This window comes from Anabrus simplex, chromosome 10, assembly GCF_040414725.1.
Source record: "Anabrus simplex isolate iqAnaSimp1 chromosome 10, ASM4041472v1, whole genome shotgun sequence".
NCBI lineage: Eukaryota > Metazoa > Arthropoda > Insecta > Orthoptera > Tettigoniidae > Anabrus > Anabrus simplex.
The window spans coordinates 11,053,527-11,072,428 of NC_090274.1; the positions used below are offsets into that span (position 1 = coordinate 11,053,527).

Sequence of the window (18,902 nt, forward strand, 5' to 3'; positions counted from 1 at the left end):
AATCAGAGGGGAAACAAATGGAAGGGGTCTAACACTTCAAAATGAAGGTACCAGCCAAAGAAAGACAAAGATCTTAAAGGGCAGGAAATGAAAGACCCCCTAGGCCTCGAATGCTCTAATACCATCGTGGTCAGAAAAGAACAAGAGTTGACCGAGTGAGGTCGGATAGGGTAGATGAAAGTGAGGAACCTGGCCCGAGTACTGCGAGTACTGTAAGTGGAAGCAATGCCAGGCCTCAGCTAAGGACCCCCATGGTCGCTAACCCGCGCTCCAAACTTAAGAGCCCTTAGGGTCCCTTTTAGTCACCTCTTACGGCAGGTAGGGGATATCGCGGGTGTTATTCTACTACATCCACCCACAGGGGGATACATATTTTAGAAGTCATAATATACCAACCTATATACAACCTGTGACAATAAAGTTCGGTGAATAGTCCTGTACTATCAACATAGATGAACAATGCACGACAATGGCCTTACTGCCCTTCGAAATAGTCCCCTCCCATATCTACACACTGCTGAGATCGGCGATACATGTCCTGGAAACTTTGCAAGGCGGCTTCCTTTGGGATGGTGTTCAAAATCCTCGTCACGTTTCGTTGGATGTCAGGAATGTCGTCAGATCTCTTTCCTTTCAAAGTGAGTTTAATGCGTGACTTTTTGGCTCTGACCTTTTTCCGATGAGGAGAACCCGGAGAACGTCATTCCATGCTTTGCCGTTTCGTTTCAGGGTCGTACCTGAGACACCAGGTTTCATCCTCAGTGACACAGTTCAAGAAATTTGGTGTCGCATCCGCCATTTCGACAAAATCCTGTGAAGCCTCTAAACGTGCCTGCTTCTGATCGTCAGTCAAGTGATGTGGCACAAGACGAGAACACGTTTTCCTCTTCCCTAACTTCTGGGTACCGGTAACGACTTGCCGCACGGATTCACGGTTAATCTGCAGTTCATCCGCTATTATGCGCACAGTTAATCGCCGGTCGTTCGTGATTAATGTCCTCACCTTCTCAATGTTTTCGTCACTGACAGCGGTCGCCGGTCTTCCGCTACGGGGGTTGTCAGAAACACTTTCCCGGCCTCCTCGAAAACGGGCGAACCACTCGTACACACACTTCAAGGACACTGCTTGATCTTCATAAACACGTACCAGCATCGTATGCATTTCTTTCGGTGTCTTGCCAAGCTTAAAACAAAACTGTACATTGATCTTTTGGTCGTACATGTTCCTGTTCGCCGTTCAGAACCAACACACTAAACACGCACTGCCAAACAGGTCTTCCACGGCACACACACGATGCTCAACTGAACAACGTTGGGAGTAGGTGGTCAAAACCTGCTGCTACGCATGTGCAGCGTTGTATGCCGCCAGTGTTGCCGGATCGACCGTTCTGACTTCATTAACCTTACTTTATTGTCATAGCTTGTATATTTTATCCTACTGGTCTGTGGGGAGAACAAGTTTGTTGTACAACTGCCTTTTTGAGGCACCATAATGAAACTGACAAATGATTTGGCAAATTGCTTTATTCTTATTTAAGGTAGCTCTCAACTGCAGCATGAATGAGGTGGGGCAGATATTTGTCAAAATGCTCAAATTCCATTGAGTGATAATTTAGGCTCCTGGAAGTTCCACAACTAAACAAATCTTGGAGGATGCTGATCTTGAGTTTCAGGATCTTGCTGCTGTTCACTGAAAGACCTCCAGCAATACTTGTTCTGACATGGGTCTCACATATTTTGCAAATTTTGAACACATCATTGGAAGGATACACAAGAATCCTTTGTCTTTATAACATATCAGGGACTTTCTCTGCCTATCAGGATCAAGTATAAATAAAGAATTCACACATGTTACACACCTTAACTTCAACATTAACTTTGTAGCTACAAACCCAGAAATATAATAAATAACATTTTCAGCACAAAGTGACAATGCATGAGGAAGAAACGCACAATCATGCTCTCCATAATCAGAAAGCTCATTATAGTTGGGCCCACAAGAGTTGAAAGTCTGACATTTGAGCGGTGAAGGAAGTAACTACGAAGTACTCTGTGTTGTCATAGTTATATCAGTCAGTGGCATATCACCCTTTCACACAGGATGAATATTTAATCAACTATGTTGGCCTCATGCAATTCAATAAACGTTTACCCGTTTCTAAGCTCATGCTAATTATTTTGGCATTTATGACACAACTCGTCATTGCCGAAAAATATGAGACTTCATATTCACTAAACTGACAATAACCTCAACAAATGCACATGTTAAATAGAGAATAGAATTGTACAACTAGCCGCTGATTAACTTACAAAAAAAACCACCTAACAACGAAAATAATATTCAGGAAACAAACACTTTTATTCATAAACCAGCAACAACTAACACAGTACTACTCCAAATAATATCACAAAAGCGACCGAGAGCAAGCCAACCCACGTGGTAAAACATGCATTGCATGTAAGCTTTGGGAGACAATTCTTCCTGATTATATAAGACATGTTTGCAAAATTAATAACTGGTTTGATAGAAGGCAATTTGGGTTTAGGAAAGGCTATTCCACTGAAGTTCAACTTGTAGGATTCCAGCAAGGTATAGTAGATATGCGTAAAAAAGTGGAATCAGAGATAAAGCTTTTTGCAGATGATGTTATTTTGTACAGAGTACCAGTAATAAATAAGTTACAAGATTGTGAGCAACTGCAAAATGACCTCGATAATGTTGTGAGATGGACAGTAGGCAATGGTATGATGATAAACGGGGTTAAAAGTCAGGTTATGTGTATCACAAATAGGAAAAGTCCTCTCAGTTTTAATTACTGCATTGATGAGGTGAAAGGTTTTAATATAAGGAGAGATCTTCATTGCGGTGATCACATAAATATGATTGTAAATATAGGGTACAAATCTCTGCACATGGTTATTTATTTATTTATTTATTTATTTATTTATTTATTTATTTATTTATTTATTTATTTATTTATTTATTTATTTATTTATTTATTCATTCATTCATTCATTCATTCATTCATTCATTTATTTATTTGAAAGTACAAAGGTTTTACACCCAATTAAGTACCTTCTTGACATTCAGTAACAATCTCTATCTATGAAGTTAAAGTTTAACAAAAACAAAGTTAAAAATGAACAAAAAACAAAATAGAACAAAATTAACATTATATATATGATACCATTTACAGTTGATAATAAATGAAAAATTCACTAAGAAATCACACGGTAATACAATAGCAAAAGACAATGCAAATGCAAAAATCCTAGCATTCGGTTAGCATTCTTTGTTACTGTATTGATATGATTGTTGAACGTTAGCTTACCGTCAAAAATTATACCAAGATCCTTAAACGTTAAAACCTTATCCAATTTTTCCCCCGTATATGATAGGCTAAGACTTCAAATTCCTTCCTCCTGGTAAACGTCATGTATTTACATTTACTAACATTCAAAGACAAATTATTAATTTCACACCAAGAAATGACATTATTAATGTCCATTTGCAACTCGTCTTGGTCATGGTGGTCGCTAATGTATTTGTAAAGTTTCAAATCATCTGCAAAAAGTAAACAGTCAGAGTGGCAAATATTGTCTGGTAAATCATTAATTAGAATTAAAAACAAGAGAGGTCCAAGATTTGAACCTTGCTGAATACCAGAAGGACTGATAAAATTATCTGAAATTCCATTGTTAAAATAAACAAACTGCTGTCGGTTTTGAAATATGAACACACTAACTGCAACAACTGTTTACAAAAACCAAATTTATACATTTTTATAATTAAAATTCTATGGTCGACTTTATCGAATGCTTTTTCCAAATCCATATAAACAACATCAGTCCTTCCGTTGGTATTTATGGTATCATACAAACTTTGAGTATAGCCCAAAAGATTGGTGATAACTGATCTATTGAGTACAAATCCATGTTGAAATTCTGACAGAGCAATCTTATGGTGCAATATATGTTCGTATACCTCTGCTATGGCATTGATAATACACACTGGACGATAATTAGATATTGTTATAAAACTGCCTGTCTTAAAAATTGGCGTAACTTTAGCGACTTTCCATTTTTCAGGAAAGATGAAGTGCGAATAGAAAGGTTAAAAATGAAAGTTAATTGATTAGCCAATAAATCGGCACAAGCCCTAATTATATATGGAAGTATGCCATCAGGACCACTCGATCTTTTAGGCTTTGGGTTACAATTAATAGCCTTTTTCACCTCTTCAACAGATATCTCGCTGACATATAATATATCAACAGACGGAAATAGAGGAATGTCATCCAAAGCCAAATCATCCAATATATAATCAAAATATGATCTGACATAAACTGACGAAAAATATCGAGCAAAGCCATGAACAACATTACCACCCTCGTAGCTCTCACCATTATACTCAAACATAGTTCCTCCTGATCTCGTGAGTCGCTTATTTTTAATGTTTCTCCAGAAATGTGTTATATCACATTTTAAAGTAACCTCTAATTCACTGATGTAATCTCGATATGCGGTATTTATTTTTACTTTCAATTCATGTCTGAGTTGTTTGAATTGTTCGTCATAGTACTTGGAGAATTTCCTCTTTTTGGCACACTTCCTTTTCTTTTTGATTATCTGAATGATATCGTGATTAAACCAGACTGAAAATTCTGATTTTTTAATGACTTGACCCTTAGGTATGCAATTATCAAAGCATCTATATATTGACGAGTAAAGGAAATCCACAGCCTCATCCACATTCTGATACGTATACAACGGGTTCCAATCAATATCTTTTAACTCGTAATACAGTTGTAGAAAATCCGCTTTCTTGAAATCATAGTATTCTCGATTTATATTTTTTGGCAATGAACACCTCTTTACTGGAGGTAATGACAAACAGAGTGGGGGATGATGTAAATCTTCAGACACAAGAGCAAATTCCTCACGTTTCACATCAACTATGCAATTGGCCAGTACAAGATCCAGCGTCCTAAAATTGTAATTAAGAATATTATTGTACGACGTTAAACCTAAATATATCAATTGACCCAATCTTTTACTAGTCACAGTTCCTTCTGTAAATGAATAACCAGTACCATTAATTTCAGGAAGATTGAAATCACCCACGATAAAGCAATCCGAAATCATAAAATTGTTAGTGCTTTCTAAATAACCAAAGTAGTCCTGATAAACTGTTAAAGATGATGCTGGAGTAATGTATACAACATTTATAAATAACTTCCTGTTATTATTTGAGATGCAAATAGTAAGTGATTCACAATACTGTTTAGAGTACTTGGATAATAGTTTCGCCTTGAAACTCTTTTTGACGGCTATCAAAACTCCCCCGCCCCGCTCCTTACCAGATACTAAAGGATCTCTGTCATTTCTGAACACTAAATATCTACTATCAAATAATTCACTATCATATATACTATTTGATAGAGAAGTCTCAGTAAGTACAACAATATCGTATGAAGAGCACAGGAGATTTTGGATAAATATATCAACCTTAAGTCTAAGTCCTCTTACATTTTGATAATAAACGAAAAACTCCATGTCATGATCATGAAAAATCAAAGTTGAAAGAGTAACATTACGATGAAACAATTACAATTTATCCAAATCTCCCTCACAATGTATAGCAGGCACTTGACTTCCATCAGTCTCTCTCATCACAATTTTGCCACTCTTGTTCACCCACAGATACTTATATTCCCTATCTCGTTGCAATTGTTTAGCTTTAGCAAATAAAATTCGCCTGTTAGGAGCTAAAGACTGATTAATATATATGGGACTAGGGACGGAAAGACCAATATGAGTTGTGGGCAAATTCCTTTTGATCTTACGTTTTTCTAAGATCTGTTCCTTGTAACATCTTCTAACAAATTTTAAAATAATGCCACGATTATTAACTTTTTCCAGCCTATGACACGCATCAATCATACCATCTTTTATTTCTACATCTAGCGCCTTGGCGACACTGATGACAGTCTGACAGATATTTTCATTCGGTACTTCCAGAACACCGTATATCTCAAGTGTGTTAATCCTAGAATACTGCTCGTTGTCATCGCACTTGATTTTAAGAGTAAATATGTTAGTGGATGGTCCGCCTAGTCAATACTATATATTATTTACATTTCACCTTGACATCTAGTACATGTTTCGAGAATATTTATGCATTCTCTTCCTCAGCTAGTAGATTAAAATTCAGTATACAATAAGATCTGATAAAATAGGGGGGCCCCCCCATTAAAAATACAAAACTATGATCCTTACAATGTAACATTTAAAAAGATTTGGATGATAAAAGACATGGAATTAAAATCCCATTTTGTCATGTACAAATAATGTACAAGTAATTGAATATAGAGTACAGCGTCTTATTGTGATATGAGTTCACAGTATCCTGGATCTTGCTATGCTATGTTGCGAAGTTCATATAAAGTTGAGTTAAGAATAAATGAAATTGCATTAAAACTTGAAGTCTTGCCGATATCCACCATTAATAGGTGTTAAAATAGTGTCTATATGGATTAAAATATTGAACACAGCTTCGTACACTGATGTGAGTTTACAGTGTCCTTGGAGTTGTAATGCTATCTTGCGAAGTTCAATTGGATTTGTATAAGAATAAATGAAATTGCATTAAAACTAGAAGTCCTGCCGTTATCTTCGGTTAATGGGTGTATTATGCAGCCAGGTTGAAATAAAGTTAAAATGGTCTGTAAAAAGGAAAGGAAATAGAAATTAACAAAAAGGTTCACTGAATGCTTTTGCAAGCCAATTGTTTTCAGATAATAAGTTATCAATAATATTTTGCTGTCTATTAATTATTGCCTGCTGATTATCTAGAATTCGTTTGTGCTCATCCAGTCTTTCATGACACACATCAATGGACTTACCTAACTGTTTTTCTATTTCACTAGTTGTTTTCTTCAATGTAGCCATATCTTCAGTTAAAATTTGCAGCAGTTTATAAACGTCCCCAACTGATGGTGCCGACGCAAGTGACTGCGCTTCTTCTTGCATGCTCCTACGCCGCTGTGAGTTGCACTGGTCACACCTCCATGTCTGATCCTGGGACTTCAAATATTCCACATCTTGATCGTTAAGGTTCACACACTTACTGTGAAACCAACTGCTACAGGTGTTACACTCAATTTTAGATGCTATGTCCTGCCTAGGTACTGCTTTCCCACACTTCGCACAGGTACTCATATCTATTCCTTAATATAATATTAACCGATGGGCAAGTGATGTGATGTGAGTAGTGTGTTGTGTCCTCGGTACCACACGTTCAAGTTACCTTGACTCGATATATCGAATCGAAACCGAAGATAATATATAAAAGTGTCGTGACCCTTCAAAAGCACATTAAACTACCTTGATGCCTTTGTTTACATACACTTGGCCTTAACCCTGACAATAATGATCACAAATGTAACTCTTAGAGAAGGATTAGTTCCAATATTTATAGTTTCATAGCATCCTTAACACTTACAGAATCTGTGGGTCCAGGTTCTAATCACTGAACTTACATACCGGTACTTATTATAAAATAACTCACATTTACCGGAGCATTATTCACACACAACCTTAGCCAACCATTGCCAAGTTAGAGGGTTGTAGTAACGATGTAAAGGAGAGGGCTTATAAGTCTCTGGTAAGACCCCAACTAGAGTATGTTTCCAGTGTATGGGACCCTCACCAGGATTACTTGATTCAAGAACGGGAAAAATATCCAAAGAAAAGCAGCTCGATTTGTTCTGGGTGATTTCGACAAAAGAGTAACATTACAAAAATGTTGCCAAGTTTGAGCTGGGAAGACTTGGGAGAAAGGAGACAAGCTGCTCGACTAAGTGGTATGTTATTATTTATAAATTTCATTTTCCGTATTGACAGACTCAAAGTATAGATAAGAAATGTGTTTTTCCACCATTCAATACAAAATTTATTTTAATAGATTAAGCTAGTACCGGTTTCGGCTCTTTAACGGCCATCATCAGCTAGTACACCTAGTAATGACTACGGCTTCAAGCCATCTTTTATGCTATTGTACAATTAAATGACGTCCTATTCATTCAAGTGAACTACGCATGAGTTTATCAGTATACTAAATTTTAATTATTTAATGAACATTTTTATAATAACTGTAAATTTTTATCTCACTCACAATCATTCATCAATACTTTTCAGAATAATCTTCAACCAGGTGCCTGATAAATGTAATAATGTTTTGATTAGTGACTGAAGATGCCTCACAGTAAGAGGCGAAATATGTCTCACATTTGAACAATGTTTTAATTTAAATGCCAACATCTTGTTTTGTATTGAATAGGTGGAAATAAATAATAAATATTTTTCCTATATACATTTTAAGTGGTATGTTCCGAGCTGTCAGTGGAGAGATGGCATGGAATGACATCAGTAGACAAATAAATTTGAGTGGCGTCTTTAAAAGTAGGAAAGATCACAATATGAAGATAAAGTTAGAATTCAAGAGGACAAATTGGGGCAAATATTCATTTATAGGAAGGGGAGTCAGGGATTGGAATAACTTACCAAGGGAGATGTTCAATAAAATTCCAATTCTTTGCAATCATTTAAGAAAAGGCTAGAAAAACAATAGATAGGGAATCTGCCACCTGGGCAACTGCCCTAAATGCAGATCGGTAGTGACTGATTGATTCACTGATCCTTAAATGTGGCATCTCTGTTATCATTGCCATAGCAACAGACCATTTTCGATCAGCGTTAGTCAACTTTTTCTCGCTGGTGGCGCTAAACGTAAGACTTCAACTCTCGTGGGCCCAACTCTAGCTTTTGTAGTCACATTGATTAAATCCCCAGGTTTGATTATTGTTGTAACCTCCTTTGATACAGATGTAACCAAAGAATAAATCAAGATGATCTTGGCATAGGCAAATACGTCAGAGGGGCACTACTCGGCAGAATATGTTTCCACTAATACTATCATGCTCTTAATACATTTCTGAAATCCTAAACATCCAACTTTCCTATTTGATTGATTAATCAAATCTCCACTTGCACTGCATCTGAGCTTACCGATATGAAAAATGCATTTTTCAGAAAACTTAGAATATACTTCCATTGCTCAGTATATGCTACTTATTTCCATCCAAGATGCTTCAATGATCTTGAATTTAGAATGGCATACAGATCATTGAATAATATAATGAATGTCACAGTTGCTTCAGAACCAAAAATAAAGATAACCTCACCACTTTATTAGAAAAATCCATGGCAGTTGCAAATGATTTACTTAAAAATTGAGCAGCTAAAGATGCTTTCATATTCTGACCAAAACTGACATGATTTGACCTCAGTTTGTTACCTAAATGGAGACCAGCTCTTTCACATAATTCCATGAAATAACCATACCATTGCCAACAGTAATAGTCACTGAAGGCATTTCTGACAAGTTTAAACATGTGAGGAGTATCCAATAGCTCTGCAATTCCTTCACCTGATGCAGAATGCTTAAATGTGGTACAGAAATTTGCTAATGAGAAATTACAGCCAAGTTGTTTTACCATTCCCATAAAAAAGGAGAGGAACTACGGTTACATTAGCACCACACAACAAAACTTGCTCTTTCAGGGGTATCATTTGCATCCACAAAGAAATACCCTACTGGATTTTTTTATTTCTCATTGATACACGTCAACTTAAGCACCAAAGCATCCTTTGTTATAAGGTGGTCAGTCCATCATCATTTATCTTAACCATGAAATGTTTTGCCACTTGCCGTTGAATAGCCATGTCATCCATGGATAATGCACATAGTAATTCATAATCACTGTGACATACTTTCTCTTGTTAAGTTTTTACAGCTTGGACAGTAAACCCAGGAACACCGCAATTAGTTTGTCGACTCCGAGAGAGTTCTTATTTTGCTTTACGTCGCACCAACACAGATAGGTCTTTTTGCGACGACGGGATAGGAAAGGCCTAGGAATTGGAAGGAAGCGGCCGTGGCCTTAATTAAGGTACAGCCCCGGCATTTGCCTGGTGTGAAAATGGGAAACCACGGAAAACCATCTTCAGGGCTGCCGACAGTGGGGCTCGAACCCACTATCTCCCGATTACTGGATACTGGCCGCACTTAAGCGACTGCAGCTATCGAGACGAGAGAGTTCTACCATCTTCTTGCTTCTCCTGCAGTTTATCACAAGACTTCAATTTTCTTTAGCTGTTGTGCTTCCTCAAATCTTTTATACTCGCTTTTGGTTGGTGAAGGAACCAAGGACTCATCTCCACTGACAGCAACTGGTTCAGGTCTTTCCTTCCGGGGAACGCGAGCATTTGTTTTCTAAAATCAAAGGAGTACTTGTGTAATTATGACTTAATAAATAGTATTATTATAAAACATGAATTTTATATTAGTAGAATTTTCACTGATATGTCCCACTTACATTCTGTATGTAAGAATGAAATGCTTTGAAAATAGTAGGAACTGCATTTTCCTTCAGGACAACTTTCTTCATGGAGCGATCAAATAATACTGGTGCTGAATATTTTCTCGTATAAGGAGTAGGTACGGTACCCAATTTTCTCTTGCAATGGCCTTAAGCCACTCTGCTCTCCTTTCTTCATTAGCAGGAAACCCATGTAATATAAAGTACTCTGATGAACTGTAGGATGGATAACTTAGGTACCGCCACGCTATAAACTTACTTATATAACTTTTGTGTTAAGTACATCCCATATACCGGATGGGTTGGCCATGCGGTTAGGGGTGCGCAGCTGTTAGTTTGCATCCAGGAGATAGTGGGTTCAATTCCCACTGTCAGCAGCCCTGAAGATGGCTTTCCATATTTTCCCACCAGGCAAATGCTGGTGCTGTACCTTAATTAAGGCCATGGCTGCTTCCTTCTCATTCCTAGGCCTTTCCTATCCCATCCCATCTGTGTTGCTGTGACATATAGCAAATTGAATACATCCCATGTAAGACTAAATGATATAACTAACTGCTCATTTCTTCCAGGCTGTGTAATGTCTGCAGCATTCGAATCCGTAGCCACGGCAACACTGGTCTCGGTGCCGATTGAGTTCGTCACCTTAACATTTTCGGGACTCTTCTTGCAACTTGGGTAAGTTGTTTGGTATCTCTTGAACATGTTAACCCAATGAGAGAAGACAAAGCTTGAAAGGAAATAAACATACAAGTGTATTTTGTTACATGCATTGGTTCACTTCAATCAGTCATTACTGATTTGCATTTAGGGCAGTCGCCCAGGTGGCAGATTCCCTATCTGTTGTTTTTCTAGCATTTTCTTAAATAATTGCAAAGAAATTGGAAATTTGCTGAACATCTCCCTTGGTAAGTTATTCCACTCCCTAACTCGTCTTCCTATAAACAAATATTTGCCCCAATTTGTCCTGTTGAATTCCAACTTTATTTTCATATTGTGATCTCTCCTACTTTTAAAGACACAATTGGTACTGCCGGTGGCTCAAGGTAGCCTACACAGTGGCCTCTGCGGTATGCACTAGCCATGCGTCTTGGTGGGTGTGTCATTTACCAACTGAGGAGCCCAACTAGGCACACTGGGACGAAACGCTGGCAACCACGAATGAATTAGCTGGAAAATTTATAATGTCCAATAACGAACCAACTATATTGGTATCATACATACCACTTAGTCGAGCAGCTCGTCTTCTTTCTCCCAAGTCTTCCCAGCCCAAACTTTGCAACATTTTTGTAACGCTACTCTTTTGTCGGAAATCACCCAGAACAAATCAAGCTGCTTTTCTTTGGATTTTTTTCAGTTCTTGAATCAAGTAATCCTGGTGAGGGTCCCATACACTGGAACCATACTCTGGTTGGGGTCTTACCAGAGACTTGTATGCCCTATCCTTTACATCCTTACTACAATCCCATTTATGTGAATACCCCAATGAAGATCTTTCTTTATATTAACATAAGGAACCTTCACCCCATCAATGCAGTAATTAAAATTGAGAGGACTTTTGCTATTTGTGAAACTCACTACCTGACTTTTAACCCCATTTATCATAATACCATTGCCTGCTGTCCATCTCACAACATTATCAAGGTCATTTTGCAATTCCTCACAGTCTTGTAACTTATATATTACTCTATACAGAATGTCATCATCTGCTAAAAGCCTTATCTCTGATTCCACTTCTTTACACATATCACTGATATACAGTATATAAGAAAACATAAAGGTCCAGTAATACTGCCTTGAAGAATTCCCCTCTTAATTATTACAGGGTTAGATAAAGCTTTGCCTACTCTAATTCTCTGAGATATATTATGTATAAATATAGCAACCCATTCAGTCACTCTTTTTGTCTAGTCCAATTGCACTTATTTTTGCCAGTAGTCTCCCATAATCCACACTCTCAAATGTCTTAGATATGTCAATTCAATCCACAATTTGTCTTCCGATAAACAAGTATTTGTCCCAGTTTTTCCTTTTGAATTCCAACTTCATATTCATATTATCATCTTCCCTACTTTTAAAAATTCCATTCAAGTTTTCTCATCTATGAATCACCATGCCATCTCTCCGCTGACAGCTCGGAACATACCACGTTTTGCAAAACTTCATTATTGTTCCATATTGACTTTGAATATTCAGTATATATAGAGATTTCAGGATTCCCACCCAATCAATACAATATTTTGTCACTCTTAGTAATTAAAATTTATTTTTTAAAATATGCAGTATATTTTTCATCTCCTAGGAGATATCTTCAGCCACTTCATACAGTTTAAATTAAAAACAACATAACAGACATTGACAACAATCTAGTATAGTTACAACTTTTAAGTTCTAGAATCAAACTAATGAATATGTAATGAGTACATTTAAAAAAGACCCCTTAGAACAAAATCTGAGTCATAAAAATAGAAAAAGACATCCACTGTTTCTTCAACTCACAGTAATAACACTTTAAAATTCTCTCTTAAAAGAAAAATGCATGCTTCTCATGATTCCACAGTTAATCCTGATTGACGCAGGAAGAATTCCTCAAGGTTGAAATTAAAGATGTATTGAACTGTTATAATCTATTAGCTTAACATATAAAATATACAAAAAATGCACACAAACATCAAACACAATAAAACAAGATTCCACTCATACCAACACCCATACGAAAGCAGCCTACCACAGCCTTTAATATACCCTTATCTCATGAAATGAAATGGCGTATGGCTTTTAGTGCCGGGATATCCCAGGATGGGTTTGGCTCGCCAGGTGCAGGTCTTTCTATATGACGCCCGTAGGCGACCTGCACGTCGTGGTGGTGGTGGTGGTGGTGGTGGTGGTGGTGGTGATGATGATGAAATGAGGATGAAGACAACACATACACACCCAGCCCCCGTGTCGTAGGAATTAACCAATTAAGGTTAAAATCCCCGACCCGGCCGGAAATCGAACCCGGGACCTTCTGAACTGAAGGCCAGAACACTGACCGTTCAGCCAACGAGTCGGACACCCTTATCTCATGAAGAGCTAAAAGAAGAACTAAACTTAATCCATGAAATAGCTAAACAAAATGGATACAACAAAAAGTCGATCAATAAAATCATCCAAAAAATAAAACATCGGCTGAAATCAAAATTAATCAAAGAAAACAAATCAAAGAAAGACTATGCAATTTTTACTTTTAACACTGCCAACATCCATCCCATAACCAACATCTTTATAAGGCGTAATTTAAGAATAGCCTTTAAAACTTCTTGCAATAATGCCACTATCTTGCATAATACTAACTCCGTTAATGAAAACGACAAATACAACCACTCAGGAGTATACCGAATGAAATGCAATAAATGTGAGGCAAGTTACATTGGACTGGAGTTTCTTCATCCGGCACAATGAACACGTAAACACTGTAAATCACAACCATTTCTCTTCTATAGGACAACACACAGAAGAATATAAACATACATTTTCTAACATCGAAAGAGATATGGAAATTCTAAGCATAAATTCTAAGGGCCCTTTGCTCAATATATTGGAGGAATTTTATATCAATATGGATCAATATGCCAACCCAAATTTTAATCTTAATGAAATAACAGAAAAAAAAGAAATAAACATCCTTTTAATGCCGCCATCCCTCCCTTAAAAACATTTACTTAAAGAGAGTTAATAAACAGAAACAGGAACACACAATGAAGACTCTGCAGGACATGCTCTTCTATCCCAGTCCATCCCCAAGCCCTCTCAATTGCTCCACCCCCTTTCCCCTCCACTGCCACAATAGCTAGTCCCCGTCATACTCGAGGCAGTACACAGCACGCTCCCAACAAATACACAAGTGACAGACTAGAGACAAGAAGAAAGTAAGTAACACACATATACAATATTTTTATAACATCTTTCATAGATATTCTCTAACAGAAAACTCTCTTCTTTCTTCTATTTAAATAATCCCATACGGCACAATTCTCCAATAGATCGCAAACATGTAGGAAGGAACATTTTCACCATCCCACTTCAGATAATAAGTTATTAGGCAACTTGACCTCGAGCAAATCACATGAAGATTTTAAACTCATTTTACTTGCCCCTTCAAAACACGAAACTCTCACTTGTTTTATTGTAGAAGTCAAAGTATGTTAAAAACATCAAGACATGTGATACTTTATTATTAAACTTTTAGAAAACATAGACTTCCAACTGATGAGAGTTTTATGAAAAATGAAAAAACATAGTACCATGATAAGATGTTTTTAAAACTTAAATTAATACTGTACACAAATCAAAGCAGTGAGAGATCTCATAATGAACTGATGAACAATTTTACTTTTACTTTCTCATCCAAGTACATTTTAACACTACAGTGTATTAATGTAGCTAAACACTATATATTATTCTAAAAAAAAGATCAAGGTATTTCAGCAGCTGAAGATGGTCCATACATAAGACCAAAACCGGTACTGTACTGTAAAATGTTTTAAGTACATCATATTGATTAGGTGGAAAGTCCAATCTTTATACTTGTGATCATTGAACTGTTATGGTTGTGGAATTCATGTGTGCAGTGTTCAGTAAAGATAAGTATTGTTTTGTTGTTCTATACAGCTGACTCCCCTCAGGTGATGCGGCCAGGCTGTGATTCCGGTTCTTTACCTAATTCATTTTTATGTATAAGAAAACATAAAGTTCTGATTGTACTGTGTTGCATAATCTCCCCCCTCTTAATTGTTTTACTTACTCTAATTCTTTGAGTTCTTTTTGCTCACAATTGCATGCTCTATGTTCTTTTTTCAGTGATCTTCCAGCACGAATATCATGGATACGTTACGTGTCTCAGTTCTACTACGGCACTGAAGCCATTTCCATATTGCAGTGGGAACAGATTGACCATATCAGTAAGTTGTTGTTGTTTATATAATTACTGTGAAGGTGTACTTCTCTCTTTCAACTAAATGATTCAGACTTATAGCTCTGGAACTAAAAATCCAATGGGAAGGGTTGATACGATATGTGGGACATGAGAGAAAATATGATGCTCGACGGACCTCAGTTACCGAGCTCGATAGCTGCAGTCGCTTAAGTGCGGCCAGTATCCAGTATTCGGGAGATAGTGGGTTCGAACCCCACTGTCGGCAGCCCTGAAGATGGTTTTCCGTGGTTTCCCATTTTCACACCAGGCAAATGCTGGGGCTGTATCTTAATTAAGGCCACGGCCGCTTCCTTCCCAGTCCAAGCCCTTTCCTGTCCCATCGTCGCCATAAGACCTGTCTGTATTGGTGTGACGTAAAGCCAATAGCAAAAGGAAGACAAAGAAAGGACCTCAGTTATATACGCTGTGTGTGGAAGGCTTTAAGAAAAATGATGATTTTGAGGTATGAAGCTGGTCAAGATGTCTGACAGCTTGAATTCACACAGCAGAATGGCCTGAATCCCTAAAGAATAACTTGCCAAGGGAGGGCCCTAAATTTGAAGTTGGAATTTCTTTAAAAATTCATTGATTTGACCATCAGTTACGACCCCCTTCTTCTTCTCTCTCTCAGGCGAAAGTGCCAAGTAGTCACCCTATGACCCTTAGGACAAAGTTATGATGTGTGTCGTGAATGTGAGAAATTCTTTATTTGCTTTGTGTCAACTTCTGAATATTAATTTCGACCCACGATGTGTGTATCACTGAATAGAGAAACTGACTTTCGACATAATGGCACCAGTACAGTACACATAGGGTGATTAGGGTCGAAGTCACGTGGTATATGAAATTTTTAAAATAACAAATGTTTTGAAACATTAACATGTTTGATATAATTAGAAAAACAGATTCAAATAGGATTAAACTTTATAACTGTTAGGTTCTTCAGTTCATTGAAACTAATTTTATGTATAAATACATTTACAAATTACATGAAAAAGAAACAACCGAATGAAAGTATGTTCTCCAAAACTTATTACAACTTGCCCTCAAAATGGATACAAGAAAGCAATGTTCAATATTTGTTTGCATAACAAAAATACCAGTAATGAAATCAGTAGGTGGATATTAAAAAAATAATAACACTTGTAACATACTTTGTATTTACGTACATTTCAATACAGACCTAACATGAGAATTATAACGTGTAATGAAATCAGTGGCGTGCGGTGAATATATTCATCAGTCCAGCTGCAAAAAGGTTTTTTTAAATATAAACCATCGACGCCTGACTACATTCTCTAAAGTCAACATTACCATTTTATGAGGCTGCGTTTTTTGTTGAAAGGTCTACCTGAGAACGATCTTCCAAGAATATTTTCAACCACACGTTCGCACAGACTTCCAAATTGATATCCACAGCAGTGACGACACCATCATAGCTTAATCTATTGCAGATTTTAAACAATGTACTTACAGTTTCATCTGGTGATGCTTTGTGATAGTACAGTCATGGTTTTCACAAAAATACACTGGGACTAACTATTTGGTTTTTTTTTTTACCTAAAAGCTGAATCTAAACTAATCAGCAAAATGTAACTGGTATTTTACCGTCATCGATGTTTTATAGTTTCACTCGCATACTGAGTGTATGTGCATCAACGACAAATGAGGGAAAATATTTGTCACGACGTATAACACACGTTATATGCATGAAGAATGCCACAGAACTTGCAAAACCTTCACATATAATCCAAGAGTAACACTACAAAAATTCCCTATATACCACCATCACAGACAGCTTCGCGCTTAACTCTGTGTTCATGCTTGGCAACCTAAATATTTTTCTGTGGCTATCAGAACACATACTCTATACGTGCCATCAATGAATTGCTTGTAAAAACTGTATACATGCCGAAACCCAAGACTAAAATATATTCTTCTATATTACAATTGATTTCATATACATTTTATTAGCAAGACGATGTGCAAGTGGCTGTACTGTTAGGATGTTGATATTTTTTTCTATAGTCTCTAATGTGTGGTGCTGAAGGCTTTGAGTGTCAAGTATTAAAACTAACATTACCTTACCTAAGCTCGCTGGCCTGTCACCGTAAATTGCTGTCGGGGAGTGCTCACAGCCCTGCCCCGCTCCCAGGACAAGGAAGCTTCAAGTGTATGCATCACCCAAGCAACCTTAAATTTCACTGGGGTAGCTCTCTTTTGCGCTGGCAAGGAAACCCAGCTCACTAGAAGCAGAACTGCGGTAGTGCGAGCGGATTGTCAAGACAGCTGTACTTGGCTTGGCTTAGATGTTTGCAATTTTTTTAAACATTATAAAAAGTGTTGTAAGGAATATTAGAAAATGTTAATACAAAGTTCTTTACCCCAGCAGCGCTGGGGTAGATGGGGTTCAGTGCACACCACTGATGAAATTAGTAAAAGAGTATTAATGATTAATTAGCACTTTTGGTCACTGAATGATACAAACCCATAAACTTTGGAACAGAACTGCACATTAGTATTAACCTTTGATTACGGAAAGTTACTCCAATCCCGGACTGCAGTCAAAAGTAGCCTTTCACACACTGAGGCACTTTCTGTGCTCACAAATGTTTAACCCAATGTCATATTTTAAAGTGTAGTTAACTTCTTTCCACAGTCATTGATTCAAATAATTCCCCTTTCTTTGCAGAGTGTCCTGATGACCCGATGAAGCCGTGCATCTCATCAGGTCGGGAGGTCCTGGAGAACTACGGCTACCAAGCTAACAATTACAGCCTGGACATGTTTGGACTGCTCAGCATCTACTGCGTATCACATATTGCCGGCTTCATCGCCATCGTGTACCGCAGCAAGAAACAGCCTATCTATTAGCCGACCTCTGCGTCTTCACAATGAGGCTTTTAGAGAAATGACTTACCGTACTTTGGAGGGGAAAGGCCTTGTTTGTAATGTAAACTCAGAATTCAGAATGTCACAGAGACTAGGATGCCAGGTTTTCTCTGAACGAAAGCAGGATTTTACTCTGAATGAAACTGTTTCTTCAAAAGCTAGATAATGTCTTTATACAATGCATGACATTAATTTCCTCAGATTATCATTTTATGGTGTAGAGTCACTTTCTGAAAATAAGAAAGAATACTCATAACACACAATATATAATTTTGAAATGAAATTTGCAAAAGAAATAGTAGATGAATTACATAACATGCTTCAACTTGAGTGTCTGTGGAAAACTCATTGCAGTAGATCTCAGGAAAATATTGTATTGTGAACACAGTTTCCATATTGATGTCAATTATCTTGCCTTTAAAATTCTTCAAATGGACTACACCTTTATTCTTTTCCTTTCCCGACAACCAAAAAAACCCTTCAGATCTTTTTTCTCTCTCTAAATCGAGTCTCTGCTAAGCCGAGTACATCCAGTTTCCTCCTGTCCATCATATGTACAACTCCTGCCTTATCAAACGTTGTTTTATTCATAGTTCCAAATCGTAGTCCTTTTT

At 37.2% G+C, this 18,902-nt stretch overlaps 1 protein-coding gene across 1 annotated transcript in view; it reads left to right on the forward strand.

The window, feature by feature from the left end:
* Positions 1-18,270, forward strand: part of LOC136882244 (protein scarlet-like) — a 115,634-nt gene extending 97,364 nt beyond the window's left edge. The window contains exons 13-15 of the mRNA XM_068229494.1: positions 11,012-11,117; positions 15,282-15,382; positions 18,089-18,270. Of these exons, the coding sequence (XP_068085595.1) occupies positions 11,012-11,117; positions 15,282-15,382; positions 18,089-18,270 (389 nt within the window). The remainder of the gene's footprint in view (positions 1-11,011; positions 11,118-15,281; positions 15,383-18,088) is intronic.
* The last annotated feature ends 632 nt before the right edge of the window (positions 18,271-18,902 follow it).